Source organism: Anoplopoma fimbria, chromosome 5 (assembly GCF_027596085.1).
Source record: "Anoplopoma fimbria isolate UVic2021 breed Golden Eagle Sablefish chromosome 5, Afim_UVic_2022, whole genome shotgun sequence".
NCBI classification, from domain to species: Eukaryota; Metazoa; Chordata; class Actinopteri; order Perciformes; family Anoplopomatidae; genus Anoplopoma; species Anoplopoma fimbria.
Window position 1 is genome coordinate 14,628,799 of NC_072453.1, and position 21,181 is coordinate 14,649,979.

General features: G+C 40.7%; 1 protein-coding gene across 4 annotated transcripts in view; it reads right to left on the reverse strand.

Moving 5' to 3' along the window:
- Positions 1-21,181, reverse strand: part of pald1a (phosphatase domain containing paladin 1a) — a 51,116-nt gene that overhangs the window by 3,748 nt on the left and 26,187 nt on the right. For all 4 annotated transcript variants that reach the window (XM_054599297.1, XM_054599299.1, XM_054599298.1 and 1 more), the window contains exon 19: positions 7,525-7,680. In XM_054599297.1, coding sequence (XP_054455272.1) covers positions 7,525-7,680 — 156 coding nt within the window. The remainder of the gene's footprint in view (positions 1-7,524; positions 7,681-21,181) is intronic.

Below are 21,181 nucleotides of genomic sequence, written 5' to 3' on the forward strand. Positions count from 1 at the left end.
AAACACATATTCATGCAGCTTCTATTGTCCCGTCTTGATTCAGTTTTTCATAGCAAATGGATGTATCTTTCTGCACATCCATGTTTGTGTTTTTTTTTTTTAATGTGTTCCTGGAAGGCTGCCAGCCTGACTGCTGCATGAGATCTTTGGTGGGAAGAAATGAGTTGGTGCAGCTGAACTATTAGTCAGTGGATGGGACTCCCAAGAGGACCTCTGGATTTGCGGTATTAATCAGGGTACTTAACTTGACTCATCTACTCCACATCCCAGCTGTCTAAATAGGACATGAGTGACTCAATCTGAAACAGTGAAAATAGGATGTCGGGAATGTTGAGATGGAGAGTGATAAAGTGACTGCATGCAATCTCTGTGGCTCAGAGCCTAGGGCGTTCACATTCAGTCATCTTTCTTCTTCTTTTTTTTTTTTTTAAAAGGAAAACTCAACCAAAAATCTCTTTTGTGAATTAAATATTGAATCCCTCTTGAAAGGGATTCCTTCCCAGAAGTTGCCAGATTTCTCACACTTCGCTCCAGCAAAAGAATCCACTTCACCTCAATCCATCTACATGTCCATCATAGTTCAAACATAGGTTCTCTGCCACGACATGTGAATGCCACGTCTTAGCATAGACGCTGCGCCAAAAGTAGTTCTTTTCTGGTAAAACTATGACTCTTTGAAACATACTGACCATCTGGGATCAAAAGTGAAGATAATTATACGATTACAAAATTGACTTTGAAGTATTATTTTTAACCTCACAACAACAACCAGACACACAAAGCTTTTTCTTTGCAGATGAGGCAACCCAGTGTGTGCACCTTATTAACAATACCTGCAAAAACATTTACACAACATCTACTTTTTATTTTGTTTTTTTATATTAACATTAAATAATCTTTTCCTTCTGTACAAGACAATATGGGGTTTGCCTGCGAAAAGTACCAGCCGATTTCAAGCAATAATATCATGACAAAGTCAAAGTTCATGGACAATTTTGATTTATATCCCTCTTGTTTCTGTACACTGCTCAAATATTCAATTTCACCAGGGAATACTCAAAGTACAGAAGCTAAAGATGCTCTAGCTTCCGTTTGACTGGGACTTTAAACAACACTAAAGGTATGCAGCCCTGGCAGCTCCTGTGAGGCTGTATGTAGAAACAGCGGTGCTTTGAGCCTAAAGTTAGCATCAGCATGCTAACATGCTCACAATGCCAACGCTGGCATGCTGATGTTTAACATACATATGTTGTTAACCATTCACACCAGCTTACTTTAACACACAAACAAGCTAACCATTGCTAATTAACGCTAAACACAAAGCACTAGGATCATGTCAATAATCCTCATTTGCACATTTTAGCAAAGCATGTATACATGTATGTATGTTTATGTATATTTATGCATGTATACATAAAAGGAAGATAACATGTAAACCCATGAGATGTGGGAAAGCAACAAATCCATACATCTGCACACAAATGAAAACAGATCAGATCTCTGATGTTAAATCGCAGCAGGCCTTGAAGTCGTTTCTGTGTGACAGTAAGCACTTCTGTCGGGGCAATGCCTTTCATGCCGCATTGGGGAGATCACAAACGCCAATACTCATTAGGCTGGAGGCTGGAGCGGCTGGGGAGGAGCGGCGCAACGATGAGGCGCTGGTCTTTCCCACAGTCGGCTATCTCAAAGGCTGCACATACCGGGCCTGTGTGGGGGGACAGGGAGGCCTCTGTGCCACACATCAAAACAGCTGGAGTGACTGATAGGGTACCTCTCCTGCAGGCATCCATGGTATGCACTGTACACAAGTCCTGCTATTGTGTAAAGGGCCACGTTTTGGATTAGCAAACATGGATTTCAATTCCAATAACTCCACTGATGTTTCTGCTCTGATGTTACTACATGCCCATGAGACAACACGGGCTAATGACGCTGGGGACAATATTTGTCCAACGTGCACACTATGCGGCAGAACGCATTTACTTCAAATATGTGATGCTCCATCGTTTTGATCCTGCAGTGAAAGAACACAAAACACATGCTCCTGTGTTCAAACAATCCGACTGAACAGAAACAACTAGACCAAATAGGTCAAAGGCTCCATATCAGCTGGCACAGGCTGCTGACCAGCATGACTGGAAACACTGTGCTCCTGCTTTTAGCCGCTGTAGACATCAAATTAGTCCGTGCACTCACACACATACATGCATGCATACACCCAGGACAGGATGCAGGACAGACTGCACTGCTCAGATTTGGCAGGTTGTGTAACCGCGGATTCAAATGCACGATCAGGGCCAGCGCTGACCCCTGGACCGCTGCCTCTGGCGTCGCAGTGTGTCATTAATAATCCTGCCACGGTCACTGGTGATAGGCTAATGATTGTGCCTTCGGGTTGGTTGGGTCAGATTGATGTGGCTGCTGCCAGCTTATGCTACAACTGGGCCAATGAACACCTCACAATACTGATGGTGATGGGGGGAAAAGTGTAGCACGTGTAACAAGACTTTCTTGCATCATTATTGTGTTTGACTATTTCTTTACGAGATTACTCTTTTTAATTACAGGTGCTTTGAACTGAAAATAAATTGGTCCTGGAAGGAGGGTTTAAAAGTCTGGATGGTTTTCATTTTTATCTACGTCATGCCATGTCGCATGCTTCTGAGAATGATCATTTTTGAAAAACATTGTGTGAGCTGGCCTGATTCAAATGATTTTGTGCTGAACTGTAGTTTTCATTTTGAGAACGGTGTGGGAAGGATTTGTGATTCTCACCTCTACATTATCCAGTGAAAACAAAGGATGTGAAGGAGACGGAGACAAAACATCACAGAATCCATGTGGACAGAATGAACAGCAAAATCGGCAACACAAAAAAATTAATAAACACAAAACGGTATATAGATATTTGTTCGCTGTCGATTCGGAAAGTCTCTCATGTGCGTGGCAATCAATCAGAATAAAGATCACCTACTCCTGACCCTAATGCAAAAGAGAATGGTTGCCACAGCAACCGTCTCCCCTTTCAGAATCTCCCTGGTTCAAATCAATGTTGACATTGTCTTTGGTACAGTGTAATTGTGGGTCATTTTGCCTGCAGGAAGTCATTCAATTGATTTATATGATATGATTGGCAACATCTTTTGTGCTCAACAGTTCTGAGTTGTGTTTGTGCACTGTCCTTTCCAGCTGCTGTCAATCAAACAGTGTCTGCAGTCTAGTGCTATGACAGGTAGAGGAAGTTTCATTCTAGTCAGTCCAGACAAACCAAGGCTGCGGCTGATGACGAATATAAATCTAAAGGGCAGACAAAACGCCCAGGAGAGTGAGCATGTGGTTGACATTTCAGCAGTGTGCACTTCAGCTATATTCATACGGACACACCCCCCTATTAAAAATAAAAACAGTATCTAACCTTAGGGAACATTGCTACAGGTTGGGACACGGCACTCTTATGATGATCATGTTGTCAGACGTGAATATGATCGTGATATGATTTTGAGTTCTTCTCAGGAGTTTCCGTCTGCAGTGGCCGAGCACCCCCAGCCGGTCTCCAGCACATTAACACTGCACTGTAGTATGTGGCCTGGCCGTGAAAGAGTCTGTCAGCGGGCTGGTTGGCTGTTAATTAAACTTCAATGCCGTCAGTGGAGAAAGTTACTTTACAATGTGCAAAGAGTCTCCAGCAGCGCACTCAAAAAGTAAAACTAAACTGTGAGATGTGGTTAACTCCTGGCCACAGAAAAACTCAACTGAGGTTTACCGTACATTCTCTAACAGCAGCCTTTATTTACCTCAGAAGCAAAGGGAACCAAGCCTTTATCTATCATTTCCAGTTCTTGTAAACTCAAAAATTCCTCTTCGTTTAACCGTTGCCTTGATAAATTCAGTTCTAGAGTCACATCAGGCGCTCAACTTTGTTTTTTTCGTCAGAAGCTATGCTAAGCTTCAATGAATGAAATTCAACACTTCCTTCAGAGTTTTCACATAAAAATCTAGAATCAGGAAAGGTGTTTTGTTGACAGTAACTTAGCATCGATCACGAATATGTCAACTAGGAAACGACTACAATTTCTCAGAGTATGAAAACATTATTTCTATGAAAAGAGTAGTTAGTACAACATGGCTCTTAATGTTGTAATAATGGAATTTGTGATGTATAAATTAACATTTGACTATATATTCTATGTAAAATGTTAAAGGAGGTTACAGGCAATTCCACCAATGTGTTGTTTATGAACTGCGTGGCCTTTATCAGCCACAGGCTCTTGTATGAGAATTTACTGTAGCACCTAGCAGCTATTTCTGAGAGGAGAACACAGTGCTTTGATGAAAGTGCAGTCTTGTGCTCTAGAGAAAACCTGAAATAGCAGGAAAATCACTTGAACTCACTCCACAGGATAAAATGGCTTATTTGATTTACTGCAGGGCCATTGGACTCATGCTCTCTGTGCAGCTGATGGATGGCTGTGATATGCCGGCCTTGTTACCTGTTTCCCTCCAGACCGTTCTGGGGACCGAGGAGATGAGACAATACCGCACTGGCACATCAAAAGGACATTTTTTTTTTTCATCCAGCTCATATATAGCCCAAGGTGTTCGAAGAGTCTGCCAGAAATTGGGATATGAAAGTTCAGCTTAATACACCTGTGAGGCGCCACAAGGCCTGATCCTTGCTATTTTTATTCATACTAAGCTGCCAATTAAACAGATATATATAAATGCATTTCTAAAATAAGGCTATTAAGGTCATTTAGCCCTAGAAATATTTCAAAATAAATAGTATAATTTGCTATTAGAATGAGGTCTTAAACAACAGCCTCTTAGGGAACAGAAAATAAAACTAAGTGGATTGCCTATTACTTTTATAAAAAAAAGGACATGGTAGCAGCGTTAAAGAGTAAAAAAGGCTGCTTAAAAAAGAACTGAAAAAAAGAGCGACTCTATTAATAATAATAATAATACTTTTCTAGGTACTCAAGTTTCTTCTATTAAAGAAGAAACTCAGAAGTGAGGGTTCAGATTTTCATCAGTGAGAGCTGTAAACTAAAATGTGTTGGAAGTGGTTGACCCGTGATTTAAAGGGCATGAACAAGTACAATTTAGCACTTGAAATACTTTCAGCACTTCCCAACTGAAACTACAATCAAGCTGCTCTCAGGTTGGGGCTGGCTAACGGCCTGAACTTTCACTTTCACCTGAACTGGCCTTTTCCTTCATGGTGTGTTTGTATCATTAACTTCCACAAGGGCCAGAGAAGTGGAAAAAGTTGTTTGCTCGTTTAAAAGCAACATGTTGAAGGGTGGCTTCCTTGCTTAAATCTGCTCAAACCTCCGGCTCATGGTCTGCATTCCCCAATAGACTTTCCTTTAACATCTAAGTATTGTTAAAATTGTTAGTTTGCACCAGCTCTTGGTCTCAGTGTTCTGTGTTTCTGTATTTGGGTTCAGTCAAGGTTACTTCCCCCTAACATAGTTTGTATACACTCTGAGCTTATGCATTTTATGGACTCACTATTTGTTCATTTTAAAACCAAATAGAAGAATTACTCTTTCAGGTGTAACAATGGTGTTGTAGTTTGGGAAAAATTTAAATTGGATACCATTTTTTTTTTTTTTTTTTTTAATAACTACCCAACAAATGACAATATGAAAGGTGTCGCTTGCAGTGATAAACCAACAGAGAACTACCACCTAAATCAGCTCAACAGTGAGTTTCCTCCCAGGAGGCCAGAAACAACTCAAAATGAATGGTTTTCCATATCAACTAAAAAAAAAGTACCTTTATCCCCATACTAGGACCGGACCAACCTGCTGTTTTTTGCTCACAAGAAGGCAGTGTCAGTCAGATGAAGAACAAAAGAAAGACAGAAAGGAATAGCAGCAAAAATAATAATTTTTCTTTTTCTTTTTTTTACTCATTATAATGTTCTAATGAGTGTCTTCTGCTTTACAGTAGAGCGTCTCTGTTCCATCTGTGCACGCTTGTTTTTTCTCATTGCATAACTGGGCCATTACAGTCACTCTGATGCACCACATATATTTGCTATTCATAACAGGAAGAATATGCCCTGATTAACCGTGCATATTTCTGTGACAATTGTTTTCACAGCTATTGTTCTGGGTCTATTTTGGAATTCCATGTTTTTTTCTTTAAAAATCCTTGAATTGAAAGCTCTTCCTTCTTTGTCTTCATTGAAGTGGAATAAAGTCAAACATTTGAAGCTTTTGACCGTATTCACATTGCCTTCTGCTCACAAATGAGAAAAGTTATTCTCTGTGAAATGATTTGCTTTTAGCATACATTTTAGACACTCCAGTCTGACACTGTGTAACTACAAACATAAGAATTTTATAATTTAGCCGAAAGTAAAAACACATTGTAAAGTGTGCTGGATATGTATGTGACTACTATTTAAAAAAAAAATCTGATTTAAGATGTTTTGCTGAGGCTGAGTGCTAAAGCTGGGATAAAAACAAGACTGTTAACACAGTTTAATTAAAACTAAATGCTTAGAATTGTAACTACACACCAATGTAGATTTATTATTAATTCACATGTATTTGCAGCTTAAACTGATCACACTTAATGTGTCTTGTCAACCTGCCAAACTGCTTATTTTTTTTACAACCATGTGAGTTTAACCTATTGCAACATACATTTTAATTGCAGTGTGTGTGTGTGTGTGTGTGTGTGTGTGTGTGTGTGTGTGTGTGTGTGTGTGTGTGTGTGTGTGTGTGTGTGTGTGTGTGTGTGTGTGTGTGTGTGTGTGTGTGTGGTACCGTCACTAACAGACTAATCATTTGTTTGGAATTCACATAAATTCTCCACTTAACTGTAGCGGCACAGCTGGCCAAACTATTAATGCAACCAACAAATACACAGAGCCGAGACATTATGAGGTTCAATGTGTGAAGAAACAGGCCACAATAGAAACAGCACCAGCTTGTAAAATTTCTGGAGTGAAATAGAAATAAAACTTTGGTAACTGGTTCACAATGTGCACAAACTGTGATGTGTGAAACTTTTATGTGTTCAGCAGCAAATGACAAAGGGAGATAATGGTCCCTCTTGTGCCTCACTTATTCAAATGTGTGCAGCTTTTCTGATATATTTTTCCAAGAGCAATTCAAGAAAAGGCTCATTACTAGCAGCCAGTGCTGTAGTACCGCAGATCAGTCTTTATCTCGAGAGCGGTCTCAAGATCGCTTTTTGAAGGTCTCTGTCTTTTAACATAACTTCTGTGATTGCTCATAAAATCCCCTTCAGCATTGCTTTTAGATTTTTTTTAATCAAGACAGTTCTTACTCATACATACACATAAATAGTATATAGTATATAAAAGAGCAATAAAGGGCAATAAAAGATGTGAATGAAGAGGAATCTTCATTTTTTATTTATGGGTCTTTTATGGGAATGAAGATCTTTGAATGAAAATGAATACAAATGCATATATATAATGTATATGTATATTACTATCAAAGTGAGATAGAATAGAGAAGTGGGGCAGAGATCCGTTACCTGTTCCATCCAGAGAGTGAAGGAGCGCTGCCAGGAGTCCTTCTTCTCCAGATGCAGGTATGTGTTGAAGAGGATGAGGTAAATGTATCGTTCCAGGTACTGCAGGCTCCTCAGCAGCAGCTGTTGACACTCCTTCTCCGTCTTACCATTTTTGATCTGGGAAAATAGGTAAACAAAGCTTTATCAGGATATCAAGTCGGTACAACAAAGTACTTTTTTGTCCCCATACAAACACAGCTGTCATCAGTAGATTACGTGTTTTACATTTCTGCATTTGTACTGTGTAATTGCCGGCTGTCTCTCTCGTTATGCAGCCTTCAGTGTCTTTAATTGCCTCCTGCCTGTATGCAGTGTTTGCATAATGTACTCTCTTGGCATTTAACCTGGCATGATGGGGTTTCAAATGTTTGTGTTCACCTCATCTTGCCACTTGATTGAAGCTTAACTCTATCCAAGTCTAACTGGAATAATAGAACATGTTTAGAAAATGTTATCAGCATTGAAAAAGATGATGTGCCCAACCTGTTCCATTCAATTTAAGTGCAGTATTTCAAAGTGAACTGTGATTAATCTGTTTCAAACCACTTTTTCACCAAAAGGTAATAATCTCCACCACACTTCAACGACAATTGTTGATAGTGCCCATGAACAAAAAACAATATCCTGGCAAAAACATAACAAAAGGTAATGACAGATACAATTCTGCAAGAAGCAAATTCAGCATGAAATAAATAAAACACAAGCACAACATTCCCACATCATATTGTGCAACACAGTGAACCACTCGGATATTTATTCTCCTTCTTAGGCTGTGTGGTGAACTAGATGACCAATAAGACTCTTATAAGTTTTCAGTTTATATAACTTCGTCATTCATGCACTCTCTTTCTCTTCTACTCCCTTAATGTATGATAGGAAAGCGCATTGTCCTCTTTCAGATGATTGGCAATTCGATACCCGGCTTTTCCAGTCCACATGTGTTCTAGTGTAAGATACTGAATTAGTTTAGATCCTGATGGGCAGGTTGCCATTAGTGTATGAATATGTAAGTGAATGGGTGAATGTTGACATGTAGCGTACAGCAGTTTGAGTGGTCAGAAGACCAGAAAGACACTTAATAAATAAAATAAAATTCAAGTCCATTTACCATATTCTTTAAGACAAGGCAAAATAAATTGCTAGTATGCAGATGTCTCAAGCTAGCCAACGTTACAGCATTGTTTTAAAGTGGCAATCTACAAGATTCCATTTACATTAAACCTCATTAGTCGCTATCTCTCGCTGAAGGAGGTAACACAATTGGGATTGGGACCCACTTTTGAAAGTATAGCAATATTTATACATTTGAAAGTGAAGTACCTGTGTCTATAAAACTTTAAGCTGTGCAAGATATGTCAGATATAATCTGAGAAAACAATAAGGGTAAAAAACTATTTAGCGCCTTCTCCTTCTTTCATCTCCTCACCCCTTTTATCCATCCATCTGTTAACCCCGACAGCAGTTTTGACATTTGACAGGAGTTCGGTGGGTAAGCCATTTCCAAATACTGTCATCCTAACAGTTGTTTACTCCCTCCGTCTCCAGATACCCTTAAACTCTACTGTTTTATTAATAAACACTGTAGTTACATGGTATTATGATAATTACTAAATAAATAGAATTTTCATGGTTAAACCCTATACTCAGAAACACTAGAACCATGCAATTACCCAAAGTATGAGATGCTCCTGTAATCCCTTTGATTTTTATTCAAAGAGGCAAGATAACAGTGCTCTCACAGGACTAATCCACTGTCTAGGGAGAGGAGAAAGCCTTTGCAAGCCAAACTTGGACAAAAAGCCACAACAAAATCATATGCAAAGTCACATAAAAATGTAATGCAGAAATAAAAATGTTAGTAACCTAGCACAGCTTGAAGGTAATCGTGAAGAAGCTCTGCAGCAGCGCTATTGTGCATCAGTTCTCACAAAGTGGAGCTGGTCATCGGGGTCGCTCTTCAGTTACAGCACTGCGGCAAATGCAGACAGGCTTTTCATCAGTGAGGCGAGTCAATGTCGAGATGTTTTCACTTTCTCCTTTTCCTTTTATGTTTCTAATTGCTTGGAGCCTTGAGCACTTGACGGCATCAAGTGAAGTGAAAAGGGCCTTCCTTTCAGCTGTGAGGGGGAGTGTGAGGTGTGTGCAGGATTGGATAACGTATCGATTGGGGTGAATAGAAAGTAACAAGTCAGGACGGCTCAATGAACTGTCAGCAGTAGTTCAGAAGCAGATTGTTGCCTGCATCGTAATGAGCATTTTGACTGCCTGAGAAACTTTGTTTCTGATGGATAAAACAGCTTATCTGCTCACAGTTTGCAGCATATCTGGGAAGTATGTTAAATGCATTGCGGGGGCTGCACAGAGAATAATGAAAGTTAACCAAGTAGGTGGGCTAGCACTCGGAGTAATTTGAAATGTGCACAGTGCACCATAATACGATCATTCCAGAGCTGAATGACGCAACAGAGAGAGAGGGGGAATGAGTGGGGTTTCCTGTCCATTCCCAACCAGCCGTGGTTGGATCCCAGTTTTCCAAGCATCTGCAGCCGAGCGGAGGAGAAACTACACCCATGCACACAATGGATGTGCTGTGTGTGTTGTCTATCAACTCACTCAGGACACAGAGGAAGCCAAAAAGCCCTAACACGTGCCTAACTTTATCTAATCCGTCTCAGTTAACATTGACTACAGAGGCAGAGCAGGTGAACGCTGGTGTACCCGATCACCCTGTGCGCCCTGCTAACCCAGAGGGCTCTCAGCTTTTCATCTCTTAGCCTCAAAAATGTGCAGTGCCAAAGCCTGGCAGCTATCTGTGCACATACCAAGCTCATAACACAAACACGCACACACACATACGCTAAGATCAGTTTGAAAAGATAACACATTTCACACCTCTACAATGTGCAGAATCTCAGTTCTGTGGCTGCCATCTGTCTACATGGACTGAGCCATATATGTGGTGGAGCGGCTTTTCGTGTTATATATCAGAAATTCCCTCAGATAGCAATGATGGGGAGGATGTGGTGAGGTACATTTATTTCATTCCATCTATAAGAGACTCGCCTTGATAACATTTTTTAAAGTTACCTAACAATCCTGTTTTGACAAGCTAAAGAGTCTAGACAAAAAAATGATTCTATTTCTACAGGTGGAACAATTTCACAATTTTGTTAGGTTAAAGGAATAAACTTTGTAATGAGTTGGTGAAACAAAACAGAGGCGAAAAAGTGGGAACTACAGCATCCTCTCATCTGGCGTGGCCTTTCAGAACAAAGGAGGCGACTGGTCCCTCCTAAGTTTGCTATCAAAGGTGAAGACCATGATTCAGGCGGCTGCCGAGGCGTGGGGATGAACGTCCTCCGGCCTTGAATGAGATGGGAGGCTGGCCAAACACCGAGCACATACCATTGTTGAGACAGTCCAGGAATGCTGGAAGGCTGAGCGTGGCTCGGAGCGAGGACAATGTGAGAGAGGTGGTTTAGAAGAAATGTGTGTTATGGGTGTTATCACTGCGCAGACACGGAGGAGGGTAGTGACGGCTTTCTGTTAAAAGAGTAACTGGAAAGATCGCATAATTCCGTTAAATGAGCAGGAGGCAGGCTTGAGGTGGTTAGCTTAGCTTAGCATAAAAACTATACGCAGGCGGAAACAGCTAGCCTGGATCAGTCTAAAGGTAAAAACCAAGCGTACTTTTAACGGATATTGTTTTTTTTTTTTTAGTTGAGCCTTTCTTTTAGGAGACTAAAATAAGTTTGGCCTTCGCCTTCGTCCACAGCAGTGCATTGCATTGTTCCTGTGCTTGTACTCTTGTTTGCTTCTCCTTCTACTGCAGGTTATAGACCGATTATGGATAAGAACCTCATTCAACCCCGCTGTGAAAAATCCGAACTATCCCTTCTATTCCAAAGTTGTTAATTGAAATGCCTGAATTTAATGCATATCTAATGATGCATTTTATTTGTTACTGACTTTGTCCTAACACTTGTACAGCAAAACTAGTTCATCTTGTTTGTGAGTCAGTATTATGAGAGAGGAGCGGATGTGAACTACATTGGATTTAAGCTTTATTTATTCTCCCTTGTTTACTTGAACCTTTTTTTGAAGATAAACATGCTTCAGGCAATCAAAGCTTGGGTTGTATATACCAATCTCTTTCAATGAAACTAAATTGATTACATTTGCATTATCCAAAGAGAAATGCACACGACATCGGTTTGTGCGGTTTCAACCTCTGCTGTATAATTTCAAACACGTCAGACCATAGTCAGACAAAAGTTCACAATAATCCGCAGATAAGCATCCCAGCCTGCAGCCTGCAGCTCTAGGTGTATTAAAGATAAACACCACGCACTTATGAGACATACTGTCTGACCCGTGCCCGTGTCTTGTGTAAACAGGGAGTCAGAGTATCGTAAGGTTTGGTTTAAAAGGGTTCCACATGTTGAGAAATCACAAGTCCTTGATGTAAACGGGCTAATAGCTCAATCTGTTGTCATAGCAGCTCGCACTCAAAGACCAGGCAACAAACTGACGCGCGTCTCAGAATTCATAGTTAATAAAATAAAACTAGCTATTCAGCGATTGACATCCCTGACATTTTGTTCACGTGGTGGACACTTAAGATTTCTGTCTGGCACACTTATTGTCTCTTTCTCGCAGCCATTCAGCCAGCTGAGCAGGTTCAATCAGCAGCGGACGATGTCATTAAAAGAGAGCTCTGTGATTGGTTGTTAATTCAGGTGAATTAGCACTTGAATAAAGAAAAAGAAGAAGAACTGAAATTGATTGAAATAAAAACGGTATATTGTTGTCTTTACTTATATCTATGACTTCTTCTTCTGGATAACAAATACCCACTACTGCCATGTAAAGAAACTGAAATATAAAAATAAAATCAGTATTTTAGGACAACTTCTGTTGTGTATGTGGACGCAAAATGTCAAAATTTTAAGATGATCTCGGTATTCTCTAATGAACATCAGTAAAAGAGAAAATGTTAAGCCTTACAGATTTTGCACCAACTGTTCCTCAAGTCATTTCAATTTAGCATGCATGAATGAATGAATGAATGAATATTTCTCAAAAAGGAATTAAGTCAACAGTTTATTCCTTGAATGTTGGCAGACGAGTGTTGAGGGTCGACCTCTCTGTGGGCTCATGTGGGCGAGGAGTGAATTAAGAAGCGCACATTTTAGAGAGGTCCGTCTGCTTGACATATGGTGCCAATTACCAGTTGATGGGGTTTGCCGAGGTAAAAAGGCCAATCCATATTGGCCCTTCCCACCCAGGTTTGCACAAGCAGCCATTCATCAGATTCTACAAGAACACCTCCCACCCAAATCCTAAACCAAACCCCGACCTGTTTAGAGAGGACAGGCAGCCTACACATGGCTCCTCGACTCAATGTACAGACAGCTCAAAGTCAAGTATACATGCTGATTTTCAGGTTCAGTTCATTACAAAACAGGCACCAACAGCAATTTTTTGGAACTACTTTTTGCTTCCAATATAACTATATATTATTTAACATATATTAGGCACTATTTAATACAGTTTTTTCATTTCTGTGAATCTTTTTTTTCTTATATGGACGCAAAGGGGCAAAAAAAATGGATTTAATGTTTTACTAATCTTCACTAAATTACTCTGGCCTTTCCTTTAATGCTAGATTTATTCTTCCTTTCACACGTTCTGGAAGCTGCCACATAATATTATCATTCAACGAAACTTGGATCTGGTTAATAACATTCATTACCCTGGAGTGTTTTTACTAGCCAATACAGCATCCAATCTTAATATGCATTTGAAATGCTTCCGTCTTTCATGCAACTTAATTTTGGCTAATTTCCAGCATTTTTAACAGCAGGAAATTCAGATAATTTCAGGGGAGTTTTTATCTCATGATTTTGATTAAGAATTACAGAATCTTAGCTCTCTGAAAGCTTATATAATCCCTCTCTTAATTTGTCATATTCAATTTAGCTAATGTTACAGTCTGTGTGAAGCTTAATATATTTAATTAGGAAGGAGAAATATATTAGTATTATAAAAACGTCAGCATCCTTGTGTGTCCATCCCCTAGATGCTGGAATGTGAGAAAGTGAGAGAAGTATGAACATATTTCTTATATATTTCTCCATGTATGTTGTCTTTTTTTAAACATGCATGCCTTTTTTGAAAGACCATCCACCCAACCAGTCTGCCGCCTGCCAGGTTGGCCAATAGAAAAGCAATCTAATGTATATATCATCTGGCTTCAAGCTGCAGAACTGATCTTTATGGATCACGATGGTGCGCTTTTAAAAAGGGAGCAGAGAAACCATGTAGCAGCCAGTTAGAGGAGCGGACGGAGATGCCTTTATGTTAATGGTTTCTACAGATTCCAATCCTCTGTCTGTCCTTTTTCCAGTCGCTCAGCCACACTACGCTGATTAAATCATGAGGTCGAGGTTGGAGGTGGATTGTAGGGGCAAGCTGTGTCAATCCGCATACTGTATATTCAGCTCCGCCATCAACCAGTCAGTCCATCTAGCCAACGGTTTGAAAATGATTGTGAAATGTAACTTGGTTGAGACTCAGAGCTCACTTTCTCATGACATCACAAGCATTACACAAGTATTGTGGATTATGATGTGTATGAGAATAAAGATTTAACTTTCCTTTCACATCTTAACAGAATATTAACAGCTCAAGTAAAGAATCAGACAAACACAAATTTATACCTAAAAAATAACCCAAAATATGGGTAACTGAAGAAAGAATGTACTGCACGATCAATGGTCAACAGGCGTTTGACTAGAAAAAGACAATTTCCCATGCAAAAACACATCACATGTCTGGTAAGCAGAGATTAAAAAAAGCCACAGGAGGAGACAGGGCTCATCAGCTTAGCCTACACAGAGACTGGAATATCTGCCCACAGTAACCACACGCATTATGGTACATTCTGTACGTGCACATGCCTGGCAACAGAGCACAGGGAGACTCCCACTGTGAATCAATCATTTACTGAGCTATCAAAATATCTTGTGCATGCAAACCCAGCACTGGGGCATTAAACTGGTATGTCTGCAAGCTACGACTAATCAGATATTCTGCATTTTAAAAACCACTGGAGTTCTTCTAATCAAATTGTACCCGTGGCCACAAATTGCATGTTTTATTGATGCTGGGGGTTAATAGAAAACAAATGTATTGATGATTGACTTTTTTTCCTATGAGAGAGTCACAAAGCTGCTGTGAAAACCATGTTATTTGCTGTTTGTTGCCTCACTACAGCATGGTCAGACATGTTGGTTCTGGGGGGATTTTAGCTAACTATAGATGCATTGCCTTGAAAATGTGGTACACGAGTCCCAGTGGATAAGACCTCAGGAAATTGATGATTCCACCTAGCGCCAATCCTCTTGTCAAACACATGAAAACGCAACATGGTAAACATGAACAGGTTAGCATGCTAACTGCCCATATGCTAACATGCTAAAGATTATGTGCTAAAGGTCACCATGACCACTATTTGTGCGTTAGGTTATCATTCTCTTTGAATTAACCACTACAAGTGAAACCTTTCACAAACATGATGTCAGTGGGCAATACTCTTACAAAGTATTGCCCACATAGCCTTTCTTTGAGGCAATGTCACATTGCAGACCAAATGGCCACATAGTTTTTACAATTATTCAGTCTGGCTTCTTGTTTTTTATTTGCCATTTGCAGTTTGGTAGAAGGGATTATTTGGAGACATAGCCATCCTTAGCCATCGACACAGAAGCTGAAGTTAAAGTTGCCAGAAGCAGTTCATTTCACAACTGTCATGTTGATCAAAGACGTGCCAATTTAAGTGTTCTCTTCAGTGGTCTTACAACAGCATAGCTATGTATTCATTCAAGCTTGTCACCAACTTTTAAATTAATATTTTTCCATGCCATTTTTATCGCTGTGGCAGAAAAGATGACGTACCTATTTCTTAATCCTCCCTACAAAGTTCTTATTGGCTAGGACTTCGTTTTTCCCAAGCGTAGAGACTGACACATCGAACGAGCTAGATGAATCTGAATCACTGAAACAAATCAGACATGTGGGCGGCGAATCAAAGGTCTTGAGCCAGGCTCTGCCCTATTAGTCATATGGACCTTACAACGGCAAAGCTGCCCCTCTAGTTTTCATCAAATATTTTGTTTTCAGCCATGTAGGGCTGCTGGCATAACTTTAGACTTTAATAACGTTTCTTTTCTATCTTCAGTCTGATTCCTGAATAAGCATTTCTAACAGTGAGTTATAGAAACAGCAACACATGGATTTTACCACCTGAGCACCTGTCAATCTATGGAATGTGTTAAGGCCATGAACCTATTTTATATTCAACAGTTTAACAATGCTATCATGGATCAAATCTGTCATTATAATGTTTGTTTTTTTTAAGAACCGAACATTGCAGGAAGAAAATTGCATCGTTATGCGAGCCGTCTCTGTGGGAGAGAAAAGACATATCTGGATGTTCTCCGAAGACCCTGTGGGTTGGTGGCACTTGGGGAGGAGTTATGGCATCGTTAACGCGGTATTCATCTGTTACTCAACTGTCCTCACGTACGAAACACTGCTTCACTGCTGGGGCTTTGTGAAAGTGCAACTCAACGCAGTCACGACTCCTGCATGTCCCACATGGTTGGCATTTGAGTGACTTCACCATTGGGATTGTGTTCCTGTAGGTATTTGTTCAGTGCCAATAGCTAGCTGGTGTGAAAGCTCAGACAAAAAAGGTGGACCCTTTTCCTTGTGAAATTATTTGGGGGCTTAACGGGATCCATCAGATACCATGACCACAGCTACTGGAGGCATGTTTAAACACTCAAGCATGGTTTAGGAGGTAGTTATTCCTGGTCTGTGGCACTAGGGGAATGACAGGTTTAGTGTGTGAGGGCAGGAAATGGCAACCCTTCTGTGTAGTGCTCAGTAAGGGCTGAAGCGCTGTCCTGGGGCCAGTGGTTAGGAAGGGGGTGGGGTCATGAGGGAGGTCAGGGCAAAGGGCAGGCCAGGGCAGTCCAGTTATTCAGGGTAAAAGGAGATAGCTTGGGAGTATAAAACACAACGCTTTCTAAAGCGGTCAGCATGTAGAGAGTGAGGCAGATCGCGCTCACACGGAAAGAGTGAAATAAACACAATAATGATTGATTGAACCATGTGTCAATCAAACTATTACCAAAGCCAGAAGGGAGAAGAGCAAAAACAACTTTCGCCATCGAGAAAAGCCTTCCATGCTGTTCTTAGCTCTTCTTTCAATGAAAAAATACTTTCCAGTTCTGATGTAACTGACGCTATTGAAGCACCTACGCTAACACTTCAGGAGCAGCCATTTGTTGTTTTGAATGAACAGCCGCCTCTCCTTGTCATCTCACACACACCTAAGCCACGCCCTCATCTGCCAGTAGCCCCTCCCAGGACGCTAATTGATCCGTACTAGGGGTCTAACGGCCCATTGGCGATGCTCCCTATATGTTCGGCACGCTTGTGGACCGCATATTCATTTCACTGTTTAACCATCGCAATGTGATGATTGTTATCCGCAAATATTCAGTAAAAATATGTGATCAGGACATCGGCCTTTATGCTTCTCTGGCGCCGATCGTTGATTGCATTGCAAACAGCAAATCCGTGTTTGAATTGACAGGAGGATAGCTAGTCACATTGCACCACGGCTAACGGCTAACATACATAAGGTTAGCCGTGCAGTTACATCATGATTCGTTCAGGTTCTGTCCAGTGGAAATGACGATGGGGCGAATATGTTTTCATAGCATCATGAATAGATATTAGTGATTGATTATGACCTGCTTACACTACCTCTAAGCAACTTATAATACATCATTAAAAAAAAACTAATGACAAGATCTGTTTTAATTGTGTTTTTTATGATGAAAAAAACCCCACTGTTAATTACTTTAACAAAGTAAAAGGATAACATTTAGAATTTTTGAAGGTTTACACTGACTTCAAAGCGGTTAAAACGATTTTTGGGCCTTGTAGACCAGCTGCAGCAACCAAAAACTATAGGTATCTGTATCTGCCAATATGGATCATCATTAATGGGCAACTAGTATCGGCAACAAAAAACTTGATCAGAGATCTCTAAAAGTTATATCTGCTTCTTTGTTTCTTTTGCTAATCAGAGCCGTGATCCAATACAGTTTTATGATCCGTTGAACCACTAATCCAAACTCAAGCATACCTTATTAAGAGAGCATGCTATGCAAATAACAGTACAGCAAAATGGTAAAGTGGAGCTATTCTGTACGGTACAAAGTGACTAAGCAATTCAACTTTGAACGCTGCCGGTGGTAGAAAGAAAAAAAAGAAAAAACAATAACAAGCAGTCTGAATATGACCATAATTGAGGGGTTTACATTGGTTGCTGTGAATATTTTTTTATTTGTGCGAAATTGTTTCCAATGACGCAGTGAACCATTTGATTTCCGCATCTTTGGTTGAAGGTGTGCTAATCAGTGAAATCGCATGCTTCGAACAATAAAAAAAAAAAAAAAAAAAAAAAAATAGGAACAAAAACCTGCCTGCATTCTGCCTTCCAAAGGATATATCCGCACAAATACCCCTGAGTCATAATTGTACAGGGAGTGTGATTGGCCTGCTGTTAGACAGTGGGAAACTTTGAAACAGTTCATTTAAATACTCACTGAGTCAACTGAGAAAGTCAAAGTCAAAAGGATCTACTGTAAATGTACAACTTAATATACTCTTTAAAGGCACATAAATCATCAGCGACAGAAATATGAGGTTTGCGTCGAAGTGAATTCAGCAGCTTTCTAATGCATCATTTCATGCCAGCCATCAGTGGGCATATCAGATTCTCACTGGATGTATTGGAGGATCATTTGAAGTCATTTACCGCCGTGGAAACTCCCTTAAAATAAATGAGCTCACGAAGAGCAACTGACTCGTAGCAGCTGCATGTAACCCCCCGACTCACTAAACCCCTCCCCAAAGTCCCCAGAGATGCTTTATTTACCTCCACGTGTACTGCCACACACACATACACACATACAAGTGCATCACAACCCTTCAGACTAATAGTGCACAGAGAGGCAGTGTTACCCCACGTCCAAAAAAATAGCTCAGCTGGTTGCACCTGCTCAGATGGTGTTCGGTCAAAGTAAGATATTTTGTAGACAGCCGCAGCAAATAGTGTTATTGGCATTGGCATGTGAGAGGCTGGAAATTATGAATAAAAACAACAACCTCTGGCTCCCCCACTTTCCTCCCTCCCACCCGGTGCCGGGTCTAAATAAGAGCCTCTTTTCAGAAGCTAAGAGTCACTGCACACTTCAGGCAAGAAGAAGAACCTGTCTCTACTTCAGGTGGGCTCATTTTCCTGCCAATATTTCCTTTGGCCATACCAACTCCACCTTGTAATTGGCCCACTTATGTCAAGTGGTCATTCTAATTGAGAAAAAACGTGTTAACACAAAGATCCTTGAGCCAAAAGAATATTAAAGACAGCCGAGATTAAAGAGCAAAGCTGCAGAAGGTGGACAATGTGATTGATTAACCTTACAGCGTGACTGCCTCTTACTCCCCCCCCCTTTCCCATGTTCTCTCTCTCTAATCCTCTGCTCTTCCTCGTTAGTGAAATTAATCTGTCCGTCAGTGCGGCGGTGGTCTCCCTTCAACCTCCCCAGTTCCTCCCCCCTTCCTTCTTCTCTAAAGACGTCCACTACCTTTCCCTTAAAAAAAAAAAAAAAAAATGCACACAGCAGTCTCCCCTTTATGAAAATATTTTTCCACTGCCCCGTCCAAACCATGAGGGCCTTTCTTTGGACACACACACACACACACACACACACACACACACACACACACACACACACACACACACACACACACACACACACACACACACACACACACACACACACACACACACACACACACACACACACACACAGCACGGTTTGCTATTCATTCACTCTTGCCCTGTGCGTTTCAGTTTTTCTCACCACCTGGGTGAAAAAGCAATCAATTTTTGAAGAAAAAAAAGGTGATACAGGAAAATCACTCAAGCCCAACACAAAAGGAAGAGGAGTTTTGTTTCTGATATTGTCAGACGTGAACGTCTCCATTTCTGCAACTCCGCTCTCTTTTCTTTTAATACCCTCTTGATGGACTGCAATGATCAAATGTTCTCTTCATGCATTGAGAATTCTTTGACAGGATAACTAATGCAAGACTGAGCAATCTCCTGGCTCGTGGTTTGAAAGGTAACACTCAATATGACAGAGCTGAGAATACAATTGTTTGGGGAAATTGAATATCTTGATAATTAATTAAGATGATTTAGAAAGATGGTGAAATGGAAAGCTTGGATAGTGAAGAAAAAACAAAACAATCTGAGGGGTAAGAGAAGGAAATTGAGAGATTGCGAAGATGCTGGTGTATCAGTTAAGAAAATATCAGATTCCCTGGAAACCTTCAAATTATCCAATAAACTCAGCATTTGTCTCATACACACCTGTAAACACACAAAGCTCCACAAAGAGAGGGAACAGTTTCAAAGTAAAGGGCAAAGTGTGCCAAGATTGCTTGATGCCAATTTTCAATCTCAAAACTGGTTCGACGATGGAAAGAAGGGCCCCCGCAAGAGACAGGAGGAGGAGGAGGAGGAGGAGGTGGTGGTGGTAGCGGAGGAGAGGAAGTAGCCTCTCCACTGCGTCGGCCTTGATGCTGGAGGATGCATATGCAACGCAAGGTCACGCCTGGATGGCAGCAGGGATTTACAGGCCCTTCTAGAAGAACCCCCCCCTTCCCTGGCCCCTCTGGGAGCTGGCGGACGGTTCGGGTCCCAGTGTAAATATATTTTTTTTCTCTATCAAAGACACATTTTCCAACCACTGTCAAAGGGGAGGAGGGTGCTTCGGAGTGGGGGAGGGCTACAAGAAGAGAGAGTCTCTCTCTCTCTCTCTCTCTCTCTCTCTCTCTCTCTCTCTCTCTCTCTCTCTCTCTCTCTCTCTCTCTCTCTCTCTCTCTCTCTCTCTCTCTCTCTCTCTCTCTCTCTCTCTCTCTCTCTCTCTCTCTCTCTCTCTCTCTCTCTCTCTCTCTCTCAACATCTGGCACTGTTTATCACCTGGCCTGCTGGCTCAAGCAGGAAGGGAAGGCTGAAAGGGGAACATAGTGCCAACCTGAGGTCTGCTTTATCAAGGTTAAAAGATCATTCTGATTAACCACAAATCTGGGTCCTGTTTCTAGAGTTTTGGCCTTCATTTCTATTGGTTATGAAATTGTCTGATAACTTGTGGAAGTCTGGAAGTCTGGAAACAGAAACAATCGCTAAAAAGAAGTCTGATGAGGCAAATAGGGAAGCAAGAAAAAACAGTAAGTATGGTAGTTGAAATTGTGAAAAAAGTCAAAATTGTACAAGAGAGTTATGTAATGTTAACGGATGTTTAAAACAGACCGTTTTAATTTTATCGTTCACCTTTGCTTTCTCCTCCAAATAACTAAGTCAACACCTTGGTTAACTTTGGAGTTTGTTTAACACTTGTGTGATTAATTGATGGATAGCTTGTTAGCAATGTTGCCACATTCACAGATCTCAGTAGTTAAAAGGTGC